At 41.4% G+C, this 24,979-nt stretch overlaps 1 protein-coding gene across 1 annotated transcript in view; it reads left to right on the top strand.

Annotated features, from left to right (window-relative positions):
• The window catches only part of LOC137383825 (lysine-specific histone demethylase 2), a 207,112-nt gene that overhangs the window by 69,261 nt on the left and 112,872 nt on the right, over positions 1-24,979 (top strand). The window contains 5 exon segments of the mRNA XM_068057097.1: positions 2,790-2,966; positions 12,573-12,647; positions 15,306-15,440; positions 16,277-16,448; positions 17,365-17,492. Of these exon segments, the coding sequence (XP_067913198.1) occupies positions 2,790-2,966; positions 12,573-12,647; positions 15,306-15,440; positions 16,277-16,448; positions 17,365-17,492 (687 nt within the window).

The following is a 24,979-nucleotide window of genomic DNA, read 5'->3' as shown; positions in this document are numbered from 1 at the left end:
CTTTTTTTTAGCTCTCCTTTATTCCTAGCCTCGGTGTTCAGATCAACTCAGCATTCCGCAGGAGCTGAATGTAAGACCGTCTGGACCTTCTGGCCAAATGCCAGCACAGACGTTACTAACAAACACATAAGTAAGGCGTATCAAATAAAATGTTATTAGTTTTAATTTGAACAAACTGGTTGTTTGAACATGTCCGAAAATAATCCCAGTGGAATGCAACATGCTCTCCAATTTCCTAATCGGGCAGAATTTCACTGAGAGAATGTTGAAATTACAAGTACAGCCAAATAATCTGCTCAAAGAGTGATATTATCTATGTTTGTGCGATTTGAACCTGAACACAGAATTTGTTCATTTCATGTTTGTGTATATGATTCTGATTCCCTCTGTGAACATTTGATACTTGCTAAGCAAATTAGTGGAGGCATTTGTACAACTTGTATCCTATAATGTAAGGTAATGTAAGATGTTAGCTGGCACAGACACGATGGGCCAAGTGGCCTCTGTATGTGCCGTAAATTTTCAATGATTGTATGATGAAGCTCAAGACCCAGAAGGGGAAAATCATAACATTGAAAAGGCAGCAAGTTTCAGGACCCTTTATGTTCCAGCTGTGTCCATATTGCATCTTGGGAGTAAAAGTGACTTCTGTTGGTGTTGTGTTTTCAGAGGTTGGGCCATTTATGTTCAGGAGTATTTTTGAAGATACTAGAACCACATGTCTGCAGTTAATAGCACTTCATCAAGATTAGAATACCTTAAAGTAGTGATTTTAATTGGGCATCAATATATTCATAACACATGTTTGATATATCCTACCTTGGATGACATGAAGAAGAGACTTGAGCTCAGAAAGCCATTGGATTTGGCTTGTCATGCAAAAAGGTATTTTCTCTGTCTTCATGGTACCCCTTTGTGTTTCATGCTGCGATTCTTAATTTTTCCCCTTTGACTTCCTCTTCACTCCTTCCATTGCACTTTCTCTTTTCTCTTTACCCCCACCCACTTCAAAAGAAATCTAGATTTGTGATCCTTTTGGTTGATCTGAAAGTCTCAATTATAACTGTGCTGTAGCTCCACCAAATGTGTCTTTGAAAATGCTTACATGTGTACAAACCAGTTTGCTTATTAGACCCACTTGATGCTGTCTTCACGTGACTATTCTTTTTCTTGTTAGTTACCCTCATCATTATACTACTTGCCTTCTCATTTATCATCACTGCACAGTATGTGCATCACAGCTCTGGCTTCAGATGGTTGTTAATTGTTCAGTCACGTTAGCACAGATTTAGTGAATAATGGAGGAGATGAGATAAAGATCCATACTGTAGTCAGTTTGAGAGGATAATCTAAAGAGCCAATCACTTAGCAAGAACTAGTTATTGTCTCTTCAGTTTACTTGTTATTGATGTAAGACTAATGAATCTGTAGTTGGAAGGCTGTTTTTCACTCTTTTTCAAAGTAGGTACTGCATTAGCTTGTTTAGCAGGACTTGCCCAACTTTCATCGATTCACTGATGACCATCAGCATCTCCCACATCTCATCCCATATTTCTTTCCCATATTTCTTCCAGTACCTGAAGACAAATGCCATCCATTTTGGGGATTTGTTTATTTTGAGCTTTTTTAGTTTTTGTACATCTCATGGCTGTTAGTTGCAAAAAAATTACTTTGATCATGTCTGATTATGGAGGCTAAGTTGTTAATTTCTTCTTGAATACTTGGAGGAATTAATTCGTCATATAAATTTAATTGTTTTGCGTTCATCAGTTTTAGCCCCAATGGTATCCTTTTAGGATTCTTGCTTCTTCTGTTCGTTTTTTTATTATTATGCTCGAAAAATGTTTTGCCTGTGTTTAATGTCTACAGATGTAATTCCAGATTATACTCTACCTTTCTTTTAAGCATAGAAGACCATTTGCCTCATTATGCCTCTGCTAGTGCCTACTCTTCAACTGGAACTATCTATTCTAATGGCAGTTTCCTGCCTTTTTCCTGTGTCCTTATATGCCTACTTTTTAAATATTTTTCCAATTCCTTTTTGAATGATGTGGACACTTCTGGCATTCCGTGTTTGAGTAACCCTCTGTGTGGGGGTGGGGGAAGAATCCCACAAATTTCCTTCATTCATAAAGCAATATCCCTGAGTTTATCCTGAATTAGCATTTTATTTTACTTTATGTTTCTTATTGATCTGTTAGTGAGTGTTAGTCTCTGATTGCTGATCCTTACAATGGATTTGCCATGCATGTTCAGCAGTATCCTGTTAAAGATATTCCATTTGACCATCTGAAGAATTTAGCTATTACCTGCTACTTCCTCAATTCAATCTAATTTAAGCTTTTTAGATGTTTTCTTGAATTGGTCTTTTCAGCATTTAAGAGTACTGGTCCATCGTTGTGTTGAATTTAATTCTTTTGTCGCCATCACTCAGGTGCCACAGCTACCATTCTCTACGTTATCTGTAGAAAATGATGGTATAAGCTGTCTCTTGTAACTTCCTTGTTTCACAACAGTGTGTCAATCACATGTCACATTTTATGTACTTGCATTCTAAACCATTTGTACATTCCTAGTTGATATGTAAAATTAATTGAGGTTTTTTAATGCAGTGATAAGCACCTGGCATGTTGAGGGATATGGAGAAAATGCTGGAAATTGGAGTTAAAAAGATAGAGCTGTTCTCAAAATATTGGATGTGCTCAATGGATCAAGTAACTTACTTCTGTTTCTGTTGTGGATGCAATAGCCAAAATACTAAAAGTGCCTTCCTGATCTTTCATCTGCAGGAGGTTCTCACCCCACAAAAGTGTGCAAACCACATAGTTGTTCGAGGGCTTGTTCGTATTCGCTGTGTGCTGGAAGTGGAGAAGATCTTATATTTTGTGACGAGAAAGGGCTTGGTCAATACTGGGGTCTTGGCTGTCAACCCTGATCATCCTCTCCTGCCCAGTTATTACCACAAGGTGAATTAGTACTTTTTTTTGTTATCCTGTTACTTTTAAAACCCAATTGACAATGATAGAGGCATAAAGGTGCTTTTTTGGATGATCCTGATTTTTCGGTTAATCCGGAAGCTTTAAAAATCAGTTTTACTGTTTTTAGTGTCCATGTGTAGATGGTATACTTCAGAGTAACACCTTCTTACTGAAAAGGGTATCCTGTCTAATTTGATAAAATAAATCAGTGGTTACAGTGTACAAATGTTGCTCAGATAGTGGAAATGAAAGTCTTGTCTGTTGCTACTTTCTTTTGCTTCACTCTAGAAATGTCATTAATGTTTTTCAGTAGTATTTGAATTAGTTGTGAATTTCCTCTCTGTGCAAATGGTTGATCATATGGAAACTCAAGTGATGAGGCAGATTAAGAATGAACAGTTAAAAGTGATCACTCAGTGTTTAACATCTAAATGTCTATTACTTTAAAATTATGAATCGGGTAGAGTTTACAGCACAGGGAGGAGGCCATTTGGCCTATTGTGTCTATGCCAGCCAAAAAAGAGCTGTCCAGCCGAATCCTACTTTCCAGTTCTTGGTCCATAGCCCTGCACCTCAAGTGCATAATCCAGGTACTTTTTAAAGTGAGGGTTTCTGCCTTCACCACCCTTCAGGCATGTGAGTTCCAGACCCCCAGTACCCTCTGAGTGGGAAAAAATGTCAATTCCTCACTAATCCTTCTACCAGTTACTTTAAACCTCTGCCCCTGATTATTGATCTCTCTGCTAAAAGAAATATCCTTCCCATCCACTCAATTTAGGCTCCTCCTGATCTTATACACCTCAATCAAATCTTCCCTCAGCCTCTGGTTTCAAAGAAAACAACCCCAGCCTATCCAATCTTTCTGCATTGCTGGCAACAACCTCGTAAATATCTGTACCTTCTCTAGTGCTGTCATATCTTTCCTGTAATATGCCGACCAGAATTGTATGCAGTACTGTAGCTGTAGCCTAACTAGTGTTTGATACAGTGTTACGACCAGGTGAGAAAGGTGTCTAGGGTTCCCTCTCGGCCTTCACCTGGTCTTAGTGGGACAGGGTTTAATTTTAAACACAGCGTGTTTTTTAGCTGCCGCTTGGTGAATCCTTGTTCAACCCTTTCCAATTATAAGGCAAAGAAACCAGCACAAACAGGCTTTCTTAGGCTTAAGGAAGAAAAGTTAAAATTTATTAAACTTAAACTCTAATTCGGTTAACGCCTACAGATACACAACGCGCCCACGCGAGCATGCATATGTGATACACATATGCAAATAGAGACAGAAAAGAGCAGAATGAAAAATAAAGTGGAAAAGTTTGAGGCAATATCTGAAGAGTTTTTGTTTTACAGTTCTTCGAGCTCACTGTAAAGTCCTTGATTGTAGGTAGATCTTGCTTTTCGTTGGGGCCCAATATTCTTCTTAAACCTTGTTCGCTGTAGGAGACTTTTCTCTCTTGGGGTTCAGGTGTCTTCAGTGGATTCAGAGGCTTGTGAGAAAGAGATGGGAGCAGTCAGACAGGAGAGGCTGTGGCGAGCCAGCCAGGAGAGATCTTCACAGTCCAGGTGCATTCTGGTTTTTTTGCCCAAACTGTTTGTACAAATTGAAAAAAACTCTGGTTGCCCAAAAGGTTAGTCATGTGACTAGCTGGTTTGACTGTGTCCGTTTGTGTATTCAACCATCTTTGCAGTCAACCTGGAATGTGAGCTACCCCACCTTCAATGTCTGGTGATCAAAAGTCCATTGTGCGTTGAATGTGTCAGGGAATGGCTGCTTTGTCCTTCTAAACACGCTCTGTTAATATGCAAATGTCTTTTCCAGGCACGGCTCATCTGTTTAACAAGTCCTTTCTTCAGTAACAGTTCAAAATCAATGTTCATGACAAAATTAATGTGCTTCATTCTTGGCAGGTGGGGGCCTAGCATAACAGTTGTAGCTTAAACTCCCTGCTCTTATACTCTGCCTCAGCCAATAAAGATAAGATATGCCTAGGGATTTGTTTTCATCAGATAAATCTATTTGGCTGGAATTTATTGTAGCCAGCAACCACTGCCACCCATATTTGTTAGAATTGTCCCGCATGTTAAATTTCCTTGAACTTAAGCAGGGCTAATGAAATGGCCTCTATAAGGCATCTGGGAACTGTGTGACTAGGACAATCAACTGTGTATCTCAGATCCGACTGAAGAGTTGTTAATAAACAGTGCAGAGCTTGAACCAGCAAGTTAGAATAGTGAACTCAATGCCAAATAAGGTTGAGAAAGCAAAATTGAGAGGGAAAGAAAGACTGGATTGAGAGAGAGGGGGAAAAAAGACAAAGTAAAATAATACTTAATTTTTAAGATTTCCAACAGCATTAAAAGGTGAAGAGCTGAGACGCCACACTTGTAAAAGCTAATTTTCGGTGTGGGACAGTTTGTTTGGGAGTAATTAAGAATTACTACACAGTTAAAAAGGGTACATAGGCTGAAACGGATAAGCCATAACTGTCTGTGGCAAACTTAGTCCATTTGTATGATGCAAGTACAGGATCTTAAAAGTGCTTAATACATTTGGAGAACCAGAAAGTGAAAAGTGAGATGCCATTTTCGTGGAGCTTGCAGCAGAGTAGTGCATCTCAGACAGCAACTGTCAGGTTTAACTGCACACCATTAGCCTGTTATTTTATCGTGAATTCTGGCTCAATACATCAATCTTGTGTCTGAGTCCATCTTCCTATTAACTTTTTCATTATAAATTTCTATGTCTGCATATATAATTATTTTCCATGTAAAAATTCAGCTCTGTAATTACACATTGTCACCACTGAGTGTAATTATAGAATGACCAGTTTACATGGACAGCATCAATTATTATTCTGGACATTAGGAACTCAAAATGGAAATATAAAAGTAAGGACATAATGGCCCAAATTTTGCTGTAATAATATCAAAGATATTCGTACCCGTCATTACTATAGGGTAAATCTTAACAGCAACTTCTGGTGCCCACACATGCACAGTTAAAAGTGGAAATCTGGAAGTTACTGTTGGGGATACCCTGCGCCTCTAAAAGGTGCGCTGTGGTAGTTACTACTTAGTCCCTTCTGTCTCCTGTTTCTTGTTGAGGCCCCCCCCCCCCCCCCCCCCCGCCCCAAACCCAGGATATTGATACATGGTGCTCATTTTATCTATCAGAAAAATAACTGAATCTTATTAGAATGCAAATCCAAGATCAGATGGCTTTGAGTTTGGCACTCAACTGACAGAGCTACCTGCTCTGCTATAACGACTCTACTTCTACTTGCATAAAGATTTACTTGGCAAATTACTCTATTGCTTTCAGTTTAGTAACTAAACAGTCAACAAGCAGTATTTCTGAATCGTTTTTATATTTTGTTCCTTTTTTAATATTTAGCAACCTGTTGGGTAAATTAAGATTTGCAGTCAAACTTTTAGTACCTCCAAGTACTGTAATACGAATGAGCTTCATGGAAATAGTTTTGGAGAAGGCAAATTTGCTTCAGTTCTCTCACTTTCAAATCTCCCTTCCACTCTAAACCCTGGATGCGGTGTTCCTACAATTTTTGGCTTAAGGCGGTTGAATGCAAATACATTTAATGGTATCTACGTTTGAGGTTTATCCACATTGGTGAGGAACAGTTCTTTGGATGATCTTTATCAGTCTTTGGGGGTGGGTGGGGTGGGTCTAGATTTGGGAGTCCCACCCTTTTTCTTTTGTGGGAATGTATTTGTCCTGAACCCCCTCTGTTGTCTCCTTGAATACCTCCCACTGCTCTAACACTGATTTACCTTCAAGTAGCTGTTTCCTGTTCACTTTTGCTAAATCACATCCTGAGTAAAATTGGATTTTCCTCATTAAAGAACCTTTACTGCTGGTCTACCTTTGTCGTTTTCTGTAACTGCTCTAAATCTAACTGAATTACAGTCACTAAAATAAAAGCAAAATACTGCGGATGCTGGAAATCTGAAATAAAAACAAATGCTGGAAATACTCAGCAGGTCTGGCAGCATCTGTGGAGAGAGAAGCAGAGTCAGTGACCCTTCTTCAGAACTGGCAGATATAAGAAATGTAAAAGATTTTAAGCAAGTAAAGCAGGGGTGGGGCAAGAGATAACTAAAGAGAAGGTGTTGATCGGACAAGGTCACAGAATAACTGACCAGAAGGTCATGGAGCAAGGCAAACAATATGTTGATGGTGTGCTGAAAGACAAAGCATTAGTACAGCTAGGGTGTTAATGGACTGAAAACTGAACAGTCACAAGAACAAACATGAAAACGAACACAGTGGGTAGGCACAGTGGAAACAAACTGAACAAATTAAAATAAAATAAACACAAGAAATAAAGAAAAAATAACTAAAAATATAAGTAAAATGGGGGGCCCGTCATGCTCTGAAATTATTAAATTTAATGTTCAGTCCTGCAGGCTGTAGTGTGCCTAATTGGTAAATGAGATGTTCACTGGAACACTGCAGCAATCCCAGGACAGAGATGTGAGCAAGAGAGCAGGGGTGTGTGTTAAAATGTTCCAGCAACCGGAAGCTCAGGGTCATGCTTTCAGACTGAGCAGAGGTGTTCCTCAAAGCGGTCACCCAGTCTGCGTTTGGTCTCCCCAATGTAGTGAGGGGGGCAGAGACCAGCAGACCCATTCACCCGCCTCCAGCATTCTTCCTCTACCTGGACCCCTCCCTCTGGCCTCTTAACCGCACTTGATCTTTAAATTGAAAACTGTCGGCGAGACATTGGTCATCTCAATTTCTCTGCCCCCCTCACGCACCCTACCTGTCCCCCTCTGAACTTGCCGCACTCTGTACTCTCAGGTCTAACCCGACATTGTCATCAAACCTGCAGACAAGGGTGATGCTGTTGTATGGCGTACCGACCTCTACCTTGTAGAGGCTCAGCGCCAACTCTCAGACACTTCTTCCTACCTCCCCTGGACCGTGACCCCACCACCGAACATCAGGCGACTGTTCACAGGACTATCACTGACCTCATCTCCTCTGGAGATCTTCCCTCTACAGCTTCCAACCTCATAGTCCCGCAACCCCGGACAGCCCGCTGCTACCTCCTTCCCAAAATCCACAAACAGGACTGTCCCAGCAGATCCATTGTGTCAGCCTGTTCCTGCCCCACTGAACTTATTTCTTCCTATCTAGACTCTATCTTTTCTCCGCTGGTCCAGTCTCTTCCCACCTACATCCGTGACTCTTCTGAAGCCCTACGTCATTTTGACAATTTCCAGTTTCCTGGCCCCAACCACCGCCTCTTCACTATGGACGTCCAATCTCTCTACACCTCCATTCCCCACCAGGGTGGTTTGAGGGCTCTCCGCTTCTCCCTTGCACAGAGGCCCAACCAGTTCCCATCCACTGCCACCCTCCTCCGCCTGGCTGAACTTGTTCTCACATTGAACAACTTTTCCTTCAACTCCACTCACTTCCTTCAAGTAAAAGGTGTAGCTATGGTTACCCGCATGGGCCCTAGTTATGCCTGTCTTTTTGTGGGATATGTCGAACATTCCTTGTTCCAGTCCTACACAAGCCCCCTCCCCCAACTCCTTTTCCAGTACACTGATGACTGTATCGGTGCCGTTTCCTGCTGCTGCTCTGAACTGGAAAACTTTATCAACTTTGTTTCTAATTTCCACCCTTTTCTCTCACCTTTACATGGTCCATCTCCGACACTTCCCTCCCCTTCCTCGACTTCTCTGTCTCCATCTCTGGGGATAGGATGTCTACTAATATTCATTATAAGCCCACTGACTCCCACAGCTACCTCGACTACACTTCTTTGCACCCTGCCTCCTGTAAGGACTCCATTCCATTCTCCCAGTTTCTCCATCTCCGACGCATCTGCTCTGATGATGCTACCTTCCGTGACAGCGCTTCTGATATATCTTCCTTTTTCCTCAACTGAGGATTCTCCCCCACTGTGGTTGACAGGGCCCTCAACTGTGTCCGGCCCATTTCCCGCACCTCTATCCTCACCCCTTCCCCTCCCTCCCAGAACCGTGACAGGGTTCCTCTTGTCCTCGCTTTCCACCCCATCAGCTTCCATATCCAAAGGATCATCCTCCGCCATTTCTGCTACTTCCAGCGTGATTCCACTACCAAACGCATCTTCCCCTCCCCTCCTGTCAGCATTCTGAAGGGATCGTTCCCTCCGCGACACCCTGGTCCACGGCACCTTCCCCTGCAATCGCAGGAGGTGTAATACCTCCCCATTTACCTCCTCTCCTCACTATCCAAGACCCCAAACGCTCCTTTCATGTGAAGCAGCAATTTACTTGTACTTCTTTCAATGTAGTTTACTGTATTCGCTGCTCACAATGTGGTCTCCTCTACGTTGGGGAGACCAAACGCAGACTGGGTAACCACTTTGTGGAATACCGCCACTCAGTCCGAAAACATGACCCCGAGAATCCGGTTGCTGGAACAGTTTAACACACCCCCCTGCTCTCATGCTGACATCTCTGGCCTGGGATTGCTGCAGTGTTCCAGTGAACATCAACGCAAGCTCGAGGAACAGCATCTCATTTACCAATTAGGCACACTGCAGCCTGCCAGACTGAACATTGAGTTCAATAATTTCAGAGCATGATGGGCCCCCCATTTTACTTTTATTTTTAGTTATTCTTTGTGTTTATTTTATTTTAATTTGTTCAGTTTGTTTCTACTGTGCCTACCCACTTTTTTTCATGTTTGTGCTTGTGGCTGTTCAGTTTCAGTCCATTAACACCTTATCTGTACTAATACTTTGTCTTTCAACACACCATTAACATATTGTTTGCCTTTGCTCCATGACCTTCTGGTCAGCTATTCTGTGACCTTCTATCAACACCTCTTTTTTTTATCTCTTGCCCCACCCCTGCTTTACTTGCTTAAAATCTTTTACATTTCTTATACCTGTCAGTTCTGAAGAAAGTCACTGACCTGAAATGTTAACTCTGCTTCTCTCTCCACAGATGCTGCCAGACCTGCTGAGTATTTCCGGCTTTTCTTGTTTTTATTCGAATTACAATCACTACCATTGAAGTTCTCTGCCATTGCTACCCCGTTCACCTGCCCAGCTTCATTTCCTAAAACTAAGTCCACAACTGCCCCTTCTCTTGTTGGCCTTGGTATTTACTGGCTAAAGAAGTTCTCCTGAATGTCTTTTAAGAATTCTGAATCCCCTAAACCTTTTCCTGATTTTATCTCCGTTCAGAATAGGGCAGTTCAAATTTCCAGCTACTGCTGTCCTATTGTTTTTGCACTTGCCAGAAATTTACCTATATATTTGCTCTTCTGTCTCCCTCTGACTGTTTGGGGGTCTATAGTACACTGCCAGCAGTGTGATGGCCCCTTTTTTTGTTCTTTTCAACCCATATGGATTTATTTGATGATCCTTTGAGCGTATATCCCTCCTCACAGCTGTGATTGTTTTTTTTTTAACCAATATTGTGACTACACCTCTCTCTTGTCTGAAAACCCTCTAACCAAGAATGTTGAGTTTCCATTCCTGCCCTCCTTTTAAGCCATATTTCAGTAATCACTGTGATATCGTACTTCCAAGTTTCTATCTGAGCTCCTCCAGCTGACAACACTTCGTGCTAATGTAGTTGACCACGACACAAGAAACATCTGGTGTTTCCACATGGCACAAAATGTGCACCCAACAGGACTGAGGTGCCCTGCCATGTCTCTATTTATTAGACAATTATCTAAACTTATCAGAAATAATATTGTTAGAGACTTGTCCCTGATCTGGACCAAAAAAAAAATTCATCAGCTGCTTCCCTTGTGCTAACATCATTTTTGGTGTTTTTACCTCTCTTTCCTCTGTGCTTTCTACTAATAATTCTGCTGTTCTGCCCCCTGAATTCTCCAGGTCTGCATTACCTTACCTTGGGACTGTTAAATTGAAGACTGCTTTTGTTCGAGATATTACCTACTGTTTACTGTTGGCATCAAGGAGCTCTAGTAAAATTGAAGTCAATGGGAATTGGGGGGAAAGTTTTCCCCTGGCTGGAGTCGTATCTGGCTCAAAGGTTGTGGTTGTTGGAAGCCAATCATCTTGGCCCCAAGATATTGCTGCAGGAGTTCCTCCAGGCAATGTCTTGGGGCCAACCACAAGGTTAGAAATGGAGATATTTGTTGATGATTGCACAGTGTTCAGTTCCATTCACAACTCCTGAGATAATGAAGTAGTCTGTGCCAACATACAGCAAGATTTGGACAACCTTCAGGCTTGGGCTGATAATTGGCAAGTAGCATTCAAACTGGGCAATGATCATTTCCAATAAGAGAGAATCTACCCATCTCCCCTTGACAGTCAATGGCATTACCATCGCTGGATTCCCCACCGTCAGCATCTTGGAAGTCACCATTGACCATAAACTTAACTGGATCAGGCATATAAATGCTGTGGCTGCAAGAGCAAGTTAGAGGCTGAGAATTTTGTGGCAAGTAACTCCTCTCCTGACTCCCCAAAGCTTATCCACCATCTGCAAGGCACAACTCACGAATGTGATGGAATACTGTGCAGTTGCCTAGATGAATGCAGCTCCAGCAACATTCAAGTAGCTCGACCCCATCCAGAACAAAACAGTCTGCTTGATCGGCACTCCATTTACCACCTTGAGTATTCGCTCTCTCCACCACTGGTACACTTCGGTTGCAGTATTTACCATCTGCAAGATGCACTGCAGCAACTTGACAGGGCTCCTTCACAGCACCTTGCACACTTGTGATCTCCGCAGCATAGAAGAACCAGGGCAGCAGGCACAGGGGAACACCACCACCTGCAAGTTTTCCTACAAGTCACACATCATCCTGACTTGGAAGTATATTGCTATTCCTTCACCATTGCTGGATCTAAATCCTGGAACTCCCTAACAGCACTGTAGGTGTACTTACACTACATGGGCTGCAGCGGTTGATGAAGGTGGGGCACCACTACCTTCTCAAGCAGTTATAGGGATGGACAATAACTATCCACATCCCCTGAACAAACAACAAAAAAAATCTGATTGACTCACTGTTGGAGCTCCTCTCTGCTTGCTTTGACATCACTGTTGATATCACTAGCAGAATTCCAAGAATCCTCTCGTGTTTTGGCTAGTCGGCTCCTTCCTTGGTGCTTTGCGCTGACTGGCGATTTTCTCCGACTGCTGCTCTTTTTTTTTTAAACAAGTTGGCTCCTCCCTCAGTGCTCTGCACTGATGGATGTGAAATGTAGAATATTTGATCTTCAGTTTTGAAATGCAAAGAGCCAGGATACTGGTTAAAACATGTTCAGTCAGTTTAGGTTTCTTGCAATGTTTGTGGTATCAACATAATGTCCTTCTCAAGTAATGGGTTAAAATTAGCTTTTTGTCTAATCTGTCAGTGTTTTGGTTATCTGCTTTTCACAATTATCTAAATATATAATGAAAAATTATGGCAGTGTTGTTTGTTTTGTTGATTTTACAATAGTCTATCAGTTTTCTTGTATGTCAGGGTATTGATTCAGCAATGAAAATGAGTCCAGTTTTCCTAACTATTAGGTATTCATATCAAATAATTTTTAATTGGTGTTGATCGATTGAAGTGCATTATATTTTTCTTTTCTACAGAAAAATGTTATTGTTGTTGGCGCTGGTGCAGCAGGCTTAGCAGCTGCACAACAACTAAAGAATTTTGGAATTAAGGTAAGTTAGCTTTTTAAAAAACTTTGCATTAAACATTGATCATAAAAGCTCCATTTTATTTTGCTAACTGACGTCATCAAATTTAGAAAGTATGCCGACTTTGAATTAAATCAGATCTTCTGTCAAAGAAAATGTGTATGTAGGAAATTGTGATTGGCTGCTTTAATGGTCTGGCTTAATTAAACTTCTGCAAACACATTTAATGAGACTGAGGCTTGTTCATGTTTCCCTAATCACTGGACATTACCTAGTGAAGCCCCAATAAAGTCTGTTTTTGTGTTGAGAGTGGATCTGACTGATGGTTTGAAAATATTTCCTTATTTTACTTTACTAATATTCCTGTTTGTGTTCCTCCTTTCATTAAGGTACTGATTCTAGCTAGGATGCAGTTCCATGGATGCTGACAATCCTCTCACATCTCCCCACAAGTACCCATTCTTTGGCAGGCTGAAGGGCATCACAACTGAGCCATTCCTGTCCTTAATTACTTACTTTTCAGCAATAGTAACTGTTTCACGATCACCAGCTGTTTATTTTCTTCCTGTTGACTTCTCTCTTCAGAATTTTGAATAACACCTGTGAAAGTAGACTGTGAATTTTTTTTCACATTAACAGCAGCAAACCATTTGAAGATAATTTGAAGGGACACATTATTTGATGGTGGTGAAGAGCACTTCAGTATAAAGTGTTGAGGTGTGCTTAATTTGCCAGAAGGTACACATTAAATGGCCAGCATTAGATTGTCTCTTAAATTTTGCCTTTTTTACTTAATTGTCAGTGAAGAGTTACACACCTGTGGTTGGTGATCTGTTGAGGTCAGAGGGAACAGAGCATGTTTTTCTAGTTCTGGCTGCCGTTCCCAAGCATCTGGTCTGTTATTGAGGATCAGTATCACTAGTTGGTTGGAATATATCATTCATTTAAGAAATACTACACACAGGGTGGTAAAAGTTTGGAATTCTATTCCGCAAATGGCAGTTGTTAATTTTTAAATCTGAGATTGATAGATTTTTTGTTAACCAAAGGTATTGAGAGATATGGGGCAAAGACAAGAGTTCGGATCAGATTGCAGATCAGCCGTGATATCTTTGAATGGTGGGACAAGTTTGAGGGACTAAATGGTCTACTGCAGTTCCTTTGTTCCTAGTACTTGCCAGTTACCTGTTAATTGTGAGCAGTTTGTTTTCGGTGAGTGGCTGTTGCAGTGTTCAAGTCCCATATGTTGAGGCTGTCTGATGGAAATTGAAACACTCCTTTCCCCAGCTATTTGGGGAAAAAAAATGGATTTGGCATATTAATTAAATGTGTTGAAGAAAAGGAAGCCTTTTGTATCAAGTTTTTCCTTCCATGCCGCCAACAGATATATAATGTGTTTAGCGTCATGTGGAAAAAGGATTGTTGGATACATATCATGAGCAGAAACCCTGGCTGATTTTTCTCCTTAAATAAGACCTGCTGAGGCCAATTGTAGCTTTCCTACCACCTTAACTAGCTGAGCTGTCAGACAAGCGGTGTGCAACTTTTATGCATTAAATATCCCTCAGCACACATTTTCGTAGGCAGCAAGGGTGGCCAAAATGTTATTAATTGGTAGTAAAGTTGTTCGATTTGGTATGGGGAAATGTAGTTGACCTGGTGTTTCTTGGCTGCACTCTTTTTTTTTTTGTGGAAAACACACACTTGCAGTAGGGATTGATGGGTTAAAAAAAAAACAAGTGGTAACCCTGGTGGCCGCTTAACCTAGCTAGGCGCAGTATGATCGATTTGTCAGACATAGGACTTTGTTGGTCTTTATGACTTAACTACTCATTTCTTTACCTCACTGAGCCATTGGGGAAGCACTATTGTTCTATTGATGAGAAAAACACACTTGCACATCCTTTGTGGAAAGATGTGTATCTCATTCAAAACACTTCACAAAGTGGCTGGACTGCTATCTTTGCTTTCTTTCTGAGGCTGGACATTGCACAGCAATATTTCTTTGCTTAATCTTGGTTCTTAGTACCCAATTTGCTCATTGTTTTCAACTTTCTGTTTCAACATCTCGCCTTGGAAATGTTGCAAAGATGCCAGCCTTTGATTGAGGCCAGTAACTTTGTGGTGAGTTTTTCAAGAAGGTCGCGTTTATTGGCAACACAACCACTAGATGGCGTACATGCTGGCAAGTGTTCGGATGCACTGATTGTGTCGGCAATCGCTTTACACATGCTCTGCATTGTCAGGCGACAATATTTAAAGAAATCTCATTTACAATTTTTTTCAACATCTAGGGGGTGGATGTTGAATTTGGAATTCTTCCTTTTTAACAGTTACTTTGGTAATGGTGCTTTTTTAAATTTCCTGGAGCATTGTTTGGTGACTAGATGTTAAACAACACCAGACTATCTAGCATATGATAAATGTTCTTTTGCTTGAGCTGGCTGTCTAATTTTCAGTTGACTGACTTACTTGGTCTACAATCTCTTTATTGGTGCTCTGTTAAGTTGTTTGGCCAGCTAAAAATAAACTGGGAGTAAGAGTTAAAATGGGTGCCGACTATTTTTTGAGTAAAATAGACTTCTAACAAATGACCAGTGATATTTGCAGTGACAAATGTATCTACAGGTCAAGAACCTGAAGAGAAATTTATTTTCTGATTTTGCTGTATTTTCACATCAGGTGATGGTGCTGGAAGCCAGTGACCGGATTGGTGGACGTGTTTGGGACGATCACTCTCTTGGCGTGACTGTGGGAAAAGGAGCGCAAATTGTTAATGGCTGCATTAACAACCCTATAGCACTAATGTGTGAGCAAGTGGGTTTCTATATTACGGCAGCAATATTAAGAGTCCATTATTCATTGATTTGTTTGAATAATCATTTCACAGATGGCATTGGTTTTATGTGACTTAGTGGTGATTTGTTGTAATTGTACAAAATTTTTAATTTTGTTTCTTTTACTAGTATCCTATCATTTTCGTGTCCAGCACGAGTTACCAATTTTTTCTTCAGGTATCGTGTGTATCTTTTAAACATTATTTTGTTTACAGGTAGCCCTTTCAGTTTAGCCTAACCACCAACTCCTCCCGCCTCCAAAAAAAAAGTAAATTTGTGCTGGTTCAGGAAGTTTATCTAGACTTTTGATGGCAAAAGGAGAGAAGTTCAGTTTATATTCTTGACATCCCACTTTTTATTCTATTTCATGCTGTATCTACTGAGATTCACATCAAGTAGTTGTGTATGTTGAAGAAGGTTGTGAAGCAAAGATTGATCTCAGGGCATTGAAATATTTTTCCATGAAGAGATTGAGAGGAATGGACCTCGACGATGCTTTAGTGTTTCTCCTTCCGTGCGGCCATTACCTGGATGCCACTTAGTTCTTTGCTTGCTCTTCGTCCTCCTCTCTATCCCCACCCCATATGAAACTGCAAACATCAGCCTACACCGTTGCAATCTTGTGCAACAGCATGTTGTAATAACAGCACCTTGCGTTATTGCATCATCATGTAACATGGATTCTTTGTTTTCTCTGTACACAAAGTGGCTATGGCAGGTATTTCCATACAAGCAGAAGTCTGCGTTTATTGATTGCTAAACAGTTTTTTTTGTAGAAGCTTTGTTGAACTCTTTTGAAATTATTTTCTACCACAGCTTGGAAGAAAGATGCACAAATTGGGGGATAGGTGTGATCTAATAGAAGAAGGTGGACGGGTGGCTGACCCCACCATTGATAAATGCATTGACTTCCATTTCAATGCAATGCTGGATGTTGTAGCGGAATGGAGGAAGGACAAGAAACAATTTCAAGATGTTCCTCTTGGAGGTGGGTTGCCTTGAGTGTGACTTTCATGAATGTAGATTAGAGTTCAAAGAATTAGTGAAATTGGTCCTTGAACGGTCTCAGACAAGAAGGGGAGAAAGTCTTGGTGCCATGCTAAGGATTCCATTTGTTTAGAAATCACAACCTAAATATTGCTACCAGGGTTTTTAAAATCACCACACAAATTTGGAATTTTCTGTGATACATGTGCTGTTTGGTAAAGGGTGAAAAATAGATAAGCTCAAAAAAATCAAACATATTGACAGGAGGCTGAGTACAGGGCAAATATTTTGTGTGGTGGGTTGTAAGATAGAAAAATTTATGTATATTTTCATGTATATTTGCAAGGAGGTAAGGCTGGTTTCTCGGTATGTTGTATGTTTTCAGTTACAGAAAGCTTAAGGGAAAGAAGTACGTTTGGGGTGAAAACATAAAAGATTCAAGAGACTGTTTATATCTTGCGGTTATCAATGACCTCTCTCTACCCCCTCTCTCACTCTCCTTCCCCCCCACCTCACTCTCCTTCCCTCCCCCTCTCGCTCTCCTCCCCCCCCACCCCCCCCCCCCCCAGCCCCCGTCACTAAATTTGAAACAAGCACATGTAAATTGCTGCTTCACCTGGAAGGAGTGTTTGGGGCCTGGTGGTGGTGAGGAAAGAGGAGGTGAAAGAGCAGATATTGCATCTCCTGCACTTGCGTGAATAGGTGTTGTGGGAAGGGGACTGGGAGGGTTGATTGAGGAGTGGACCCGGGAGTCGCAGAGGGAACGGTCCCTTCTCAATGCTGAAACAGGACGGGAAGATGTGCTTGGTGGTGGCATCACACTCGAAGTGGTGGAAGTGCTAGAGGATGATCCATTGAATACGGCGGATGATGGGCAATACATTAAACATGATGCCAAGTTTTTTTTCTGTATGTAGAAAAAATTGAGGAGATCTACCAAGCTTTTATCCAAGAATCTGGAGTCCAGTTCAGTGATCTGGAAGCCAAAGTGCTACAGTTTCATCTTGGTAATCTTGAATATGCTTGTGGCAGCAACCTGCAGCAGGTAAGAAACATAAGTGTTAATAAATCATGTCTACTATAGAAAAGTATGATCAGTAATGGACAGCACTTATTTTTGTACAAGTCATAAATGTTGGAAATACATAGCATGATTATGTAATATCCAGTCTAATGTTTCCTTAAGCTGAAGCTTAGCTGCATATTTCCTTTTGAAGGCTAGAAAAATTAATTGATGTTATGTAGACACAAGGAGATTTGATCACAGGTCAACCAACAAGCTGTAGGAATTATGGCTGTAGTATTTGCAGAGACCAATAGTTTGTACATTGGGGGTCTTGAGATATAGGATTCGTAGGAAGGGGTACTTGGACCTGAGAGTACAGGGATTTTTCTGGAAGATGTAGGAGCAATGGGAATTTGAAGCTGTACTTTGACAGCAGTGGGTGGGACGCTGGAAATGAGAATATTGTTTGTGGAGCAGCTGGGAGGGGTATGCTCATTGAGAGCAGTCAGGAAGGAGAACTAAGAGCATGGGAGGGGGGTGTAAACGACTATAACAGGGTACCTGGGATTTGTTGGTGTTCAACAAGGCTGGAATCTTACAGTATTTTGGAGAAGGGAGGTCGGAGCAAAATGGAGCCTGTAAGCTTTCTTCAGTCCTACCCTGCATCCCAGAAACTTTGAAATACCAGTTGGCCAGCACTGTGCAGAGTGTTGTCTTTTCTTTAAACATTTAGCACTTCATGTCTTCAGACTTTATCTCAATAAATACAATATAAGCATGCTGCATGGTTCAAATAAACAAGACCTGCCATCCTGCTGGGAAAGCTGCAAGAGACAGTTTGTCTCTGGTTCTAGAAAGGTGGTATTTCAGGTTATTAACTGTGACCCAGGAACCATCTTTTATGTTTGCTTTTAAAAGTTCTTAAGCTAACTTTATTAGTACAAGTATAGAACATGCTTTTTGAAGAACTTGAAGCCAGTTCCCAGATCGTGGTGTTTCTTGGGGCGAATTTGGAATGGGGAGATGGCAAAGGTTGTCTGGAGGCAGGCTGGGAGTAGGCAGAAGGCACTGGCTCACTGAGCAGGTCGAAGAAAGATAGTGGTCAAAAGTAGAGGTGGCAGATTCTCAGGTTGAGCAAGAGGTCCAATTTTTTATTGTTTGGTAAATGGAGCTTTTGAGAACAGTGTCACCTGCAGCTAAGAGTTGCAACTGAACAGCTTGAGGAACTCTAACTCGAACGAGTAAGGAAATGTAATCACTCAAAGGACTTGCAGAAAATTGAGCAGTCTATGACAACCCACTATCCAGATGGGCGGAATCATGGGACGCATGCAGCATTATAAAAAAAAATATCTCATCACTAGCAGAGATCCCTGGCTTTGACCTACTGCAAAGACAGTGGACAGTGCTCAACCAAATCCACACAGGCTCTGGATAATGTGGCCACCTGCTCCATAAGTGGAAAATGAGGGACAATCTGAAATGCATTGTGGCCTTGAGTCTCAGCTCATGGAACACATCACATCAATCTGCCCACTAAGATCTATTGCAGGAGGTACCTCATTTCTCCACACATCATCTTAGGAGATCATTGGATAGCCAAACTAGAGATCCCATTATAAGCTTTCCTGTCATATGAAAGTAGTACTGTTGCTTTGTAACTTTTCTTAGCTTTGTGTTAGTGGTTATTTGAGTGACTACAATTTTATTTGACATACAAATGTAACGCCATTGGTTTGTGTTGTACTAGAGACGCTGCTTAGATACAGGGCATCTAACTATAAAGGTAGAAAATATAAATGAATGCACATATCTAAATAATTTGTCCAGCTTTGTGTGAAATCTTTTTTTCTGAGAAAATGTTGCCATGCTATACAATTTGATGTTGTTTGAAAATTTTGACATGCTGCAGAAATACCTTTATTTATATTACTGGTCTGGGATCAAATTTCTAGGCACTGCCGGCCATAGGTCTGCATTTTGGTGACTGTTGTGGCTCAGTGGGTAGCACTCTCATTTCAGAATCAGATAGGTTGTGGTTTCAATTCCCACTCCAGAGACTTGAGCACAATAATCCAGGCTGACACTCCAGTGGGTGCTTCACTGTCAGAAATTCCATCTTTCAGATGAGATGTTAAACCATTGCCCATTCTGCCTTCTCAGGTAGATGTAAAAGATTCCACGGCACTATTTCAAAGAAGAGCAGGGAAGTTCTCCCTGGTGTCGTGTCCAACATTTATCCCTTAAGGCAGTGACAATACCTCAAAAAGTACTTGATTGGCTTTAAGGCGATTTGAGGCACCCTGAGACCATGAGGGGCACTATATAAATACAAGTTGTTGTTTTTCATATTACTAGTCTCCAATTCAAATCATCTAATTCAGGGTCCTCGCCCTATTCCAGCCTCTAAATCCTTTGCCAGCTGCAGTTGAATGCTGCATGCTAGATCAACAATTTGTGTTTCTTGTTTCTCTTCCTCATGCCTGGATAGGACGTAATTCTGAGCCAATTCTGTTAATTTACCTGACCTTGCCCCCCATTCTGTTTCAGTTCTCATTAACTGAAATTGGATATGATCAATACACTCCTTTATTTCGTGCACTTGCTTGCATGTTTGAGTAGGTATCAATATTTTTCTCCTTTTTTAACAAGACTGCAGTAATTCAGTTATTAACTTTCTTCCCTTTGGTGTTGCACGCTTCTACCCAAATTGCCTTGGCTGCCATTTATCTTGTTTTTTTTTTAAATATTTGATAAATTTATCAATTCCTTACATATGAGTAATCTTGCTTTCCTCAGTGCAGCACCTGCCTCCCAACATGAGTGCATGCAAAATTATTCTTTTCACCATTCTGAACCCCAAACCATGAAACTCATATCTACTATTTGGTTTCAGTCAGACCTGTCTATAGAGTAAAAGGTGGTTACAGTTGGCATAAAAACAATGAAATTATGAAACATCCTATACTCTGTTCCTTATTACAATGTAGAAATAAATAGAGATTCTATTGGTCCACATATATTTTTTTCTCAATTTTACAGCATTTTCTCCATTATGACCATCAAATCACACCAGAAGTAGCAAGTACAATATATTTAAAAGTCAAGCTAAGATGCAGAAAGATGGTGGCAAAAGGCCAACTTGGAATAATGGAATCTTAGAATCTTTAGGCACAGAAAGAGGCCATTCAAGCTGTTCTACCTGTGCCAACTCTTTGTAAGAGCTGTCCAATTCGTCCCACTTTCCAGCTTTTTCCTATATCCCTGCAAATTAGGACATGCCCAATTGCCTTTTTAAAGTTCCTGTGGAATGTGCTTTGACCACCCTTGGTAGAGTATTCCAACAACTGTGTGCGTGCGCGCGTGCGTGCGTGTGTGTTCGGCTGATCTCACGGTTACACACGATAGAAGGAGTGCATTACACTAGTCATTCCTGGAGATGATACAGGCATGGATGAGGGTTTCACCAGCAGATGAACTGAAGTGGGCCAACGTCAGGCGATGTTATTGCGTTGGAACGAGGCGCTCTGCATGATTGCATGGATATGTAGCTGAAAGCACATATCGGCATCAAATATGACACCGAGGTTGCAGGCAGTCTGGTTCAACCTCAGACAATTGTCAGGGACATGGATGGAGTCAGTGGCGAGGGAGCAAAGTTTGTGGTGGGGACCAAGGACAATGGTGTCAGTCTTCCCAATATTTAATTGGAGGAAATTTCTGCTCATCGAGTACTGGATATCAGATAAGCAGTCTTGATAGTTGAGAGAGGTGGTGGTGAGGTAAAGCTGGGTTTCATCAGCATATCTGTGCAAACTGATGTGTTTTTGGATATTATTGCCTGGGGCAGCATGCAGTTGGGAAATAGGTGGCTATGGATAGATCTGTGAGGGGGTATACCAGAAGTAACTGTGTGGGATAGTAAAAGAAGCCATTGATGGCAATTCTCTAACTACGATTAGAGAGATAAGAATGGAACTAGGAAAGTGCAGTTCCACCAAGCTGGACATCATTGGAGAGGCATTGGAGGAGGATGGTGCGGTCAACTGCATCAAAGGCTGCAGACAGGTTGAGAAGGATGAGGAGGAATAGTTTACCTTTGTCACAGTCACATAGGATGTTATTTGTGACTTTGATAAAAGCCATTTTGGTACTATGGCAGGGGCAGAAATCTGATTGGGGGGGATTCAGCCATGGAGTTGCAGGAAAGATGGCTACTAATTTGGGAGGCAATAACACATTCAAGGACTTAGGAGAGCAAAGGGAGTTTGAAGATGGGGCAGTAGTTTGCAAGGATGGAGAGGTCAGGGGTTGGTTTTTTGAGGAGGGAGGTGATGGCAGATTTGAAGGAGCGAGGGACAAAAGCTGAGGAGAGAACACTGTTAACAATGTCAGCTAAAATGGAATCCAGGAAGGAAAGTTGGATGGTCAGTAGTTGGAACATAAGAACTCGGAGCAGGAATAGGCAATTCAGCCCCTCGAGCCTGCTCCGCCGTTCAATACGATCATGGTTGATCACATAATGAAAGCAAAATACCGCAGATGCTGGAAATCTGAAATAAGAAATGCTGGAAATACTCAGCAGGTCTGGCAACATCTGTGGAGAGAGAAGCAGAGTTAATGTTTCAGGTCAGTGACCCTTCTTCGGAACTGAAGAAGTTCAGAGTTCTGAAGAAGGTTCACTGTCCTGAAACGTTAACTCTGCGTCTGTCTCTACAGATGCTGTCAGACCTGCTGAGTATTTCCAGCATTTCTGTTTTTATTTATGGCTGATCTCATCTAGGCCTCAACTCCATTTTCCTGCCGGTTCTCCATAACCCTTCAACCCATTTTTAATTAAAAATCTGTCTATCTCCTCCTTAAATGTACCCAGTGTCCCGGCATCCACCGCACTCTGGGGTAGTGAATTCCACAGATTCACGACCCTTTGAGAGAAGTAATTTCTCCTCATCTCAGTTTTAGGATAAGGGGTAGCAGATTTAAAACTATGACCTCTCGTTCTAGATTGCCCCACAAGAGGAAACATCCTCTCTGTGTCTACTTTGTCAATCCCCTTAATCATCAGCTACACCTCAATTAGATCTCCTCTCATTCTTCTAAACTCCAGAGAGTAAAGGCCTATACTGCTCAATCTCACTTCATAAGACAAGCCCCCCCCCATCTCTGGATTCAATCTAGTGAATCTCTTCTGAACTGCCTCCAATACAACTACATCCTTTCTCAAGTAAGGGGACCAAAACTGTACACAATACTTCAGGTGCGGTCTCACTAATGCCTTGTACAGTTGCAGCAACACTTCCCTACTTTTATATTCTATTCCTTTAGCAATAAATGCCATAATTCCATTTGCCTTCCTTATCACCTGCTGTACCTGCAAACTAGTTTTCTGCGATTCATGCACGAGGACACCCAGATCTCTCTGCACCAAAGCACTCTGAAGTTGCTCTCCATTTAGATAATTTGCCTTTCTATTCTTCTAACCAAAATGGATAACCTCACACTTAGCCACGTTAAAATCCATCTGCCAAATTTTGGCCCATTTATCTAATCTATCCATATCCATTTGTAGATTTCTTATTTCTTTATTGCAACTTACTGTCCCACCTATTTTAGTATCATCTGCAAATTTGGCTATAGTACCTTCTATCCCTGCATCCAAGTCATGAATATAGATTGTAAATAGTTGGGGCCCGAGGATCGAGCCCTGTGGCACCCCACTAGTTACATCTTGCCAACCAGAAAAAGACCCATTTATCCCGACTCTCTGTTTTCTGTTGGTTAGCCAATCCTCTATCCAAGCTAATAAATTGCCCCTAACCCCATGCGAACTTACCTTGTGTATTAACCTTTTGTGTGGCACCTTCTCAAATGTCTTCTGGAAGTCCAGATAAACTACATTTACAGGATCCCTAATATCCACTTTGCTTGTTTCAGCTTCGAAGAACTCTAGCAAATTAGTCAAACACAATTTATCGTTCATAAAACCATGCTGACTGTGATGCATTGCGTTTTGACTTTCTAAATGTCCTGTTATTACTTCCTTAATAATGGATTCTAACAATTTCCCAACGGCAGATGTTAAACTAACTGGTCTATTGCTTCCTACTTTCTGCCTCCCTCCCTTTTTGAATAAGGGCGTTACATTAGCTTTTTTCCAATCCACTGGAACCTTTCCTGTATCCAGAGAATTTAGGAATATTATAACCAATGGATCCACTGTCTCCACTGCCACTTCCTTTAAGACCCTAGGATGTAGGCCATCAGGCCCTGGGGACTTGTCTGCCTTCAACCCCAATAGTTTGCTCAGTACTTTTTCCCTAGGGATGATGATTGTTCTAAGTTCCTCCCTTTCTATAACCTCTGCATTACCTGTTACTATTGGGATGGTACTAGTGTCCTCCACCATGAAAACTGAGGCAAAATACTGATTTAGTGTCTCTGCCGTTTCTGTGTTCCCTTCTATTAACTCCCCAGTCTCATCCTCCAAAGGGCCAACATTCACTTAAGCTACTTTCTTCCCTTTTATATACTTATAGAAGCTTTTGCTATCCGTTTTTATATTTTGCGCTAGTTTTCTTTCATAATTTACCTTTGCCCTTTTTATTACTTTTTTAGTAAACCTTTCTTGATCTTTAAAAGTTTCCCAATCTTCCAGCCTGCCACTGGCCTTTGCAATATGGTATGCCTTAGTTTTTGTCTTTGTTATCCTTAACTTCCTTGCTTAGCCATGGATGTTTTTTCCCCCTCTTATAATTTTTCGTCCTCTCCGGAGTATATTTTAGTTGGGATAAATTGAATATCTCCTTAACCATCTGCCACTGCTAGTCAACTGTCCTACCTTGTCGTCTTCCTGCCCAGTCCACTAGGGCCAAATCTGTCCTCATGCCTATATAATTACCTTTGTTTAACTCCAGCTTCTCGCCCTCAAACTGAATTTGAAATTCTAGCATGCCATGATCACTTTTCCCTAGAGGATCCTTAACTATGAGATCATTTATTAATCCCACCTCATTACACAACACCAAATCTAGAATAGCCTGCTCCCTGGTTGGTTCCACAACATACTGCTCCAAAAAACAATCTCTAATACATTCAATGAACTCTCCCTCGAGGCTACCCTTGGCAATTTGACTAATCTAGTCTATATGCATACCTTTCTTACAAGCCCCCAGTATTTCCTGGGTTTATACTGTGCCCCACTGCGGAATTACTGTTTGGGGACCTATAGATTACTTCCACCAGTGATGTCTTTCCGTTGCTATTTCTTATTGCTACCCAGACTGATTCTGTGTCTTGATCTCCAGTGCCTAAGTCCTTTCTCACTACAGCACTGACCCCTTCCTTCACTCACAAAGCCAGGACTATGGTCCCAGCATGATTCAGGTGGAGCCCATCCCATCAGAACAGCTCCCTTCTTCCCCAGTACTGGTACCATTGTCCCACAAATTCAAACCCATTTCTCCCACACCAGCCTTTGAGCCACACATTTACCTCTTTAATCTTATTGACCCTTTGCCAATTTGCTC

Source organism: Heterodontus francisci, chromosome 2 (assembly GCF_036365525.1).
Source record: "Heterodontus francisci isolate sHetFra1 chromosome 2, sHetFra1.hap1, whole genome shotgun sequence".
Classification (NCBI taxonomy): Eukaryota; Metazoa; Chordata; class Chondrichthyes; order Heterodontiformes; family Heterodontidae; genus Heterodontus; species Heterodontus francisci.
This window is presented reverse-complemented; position numbering and strand designations above follow the sequence as displayed.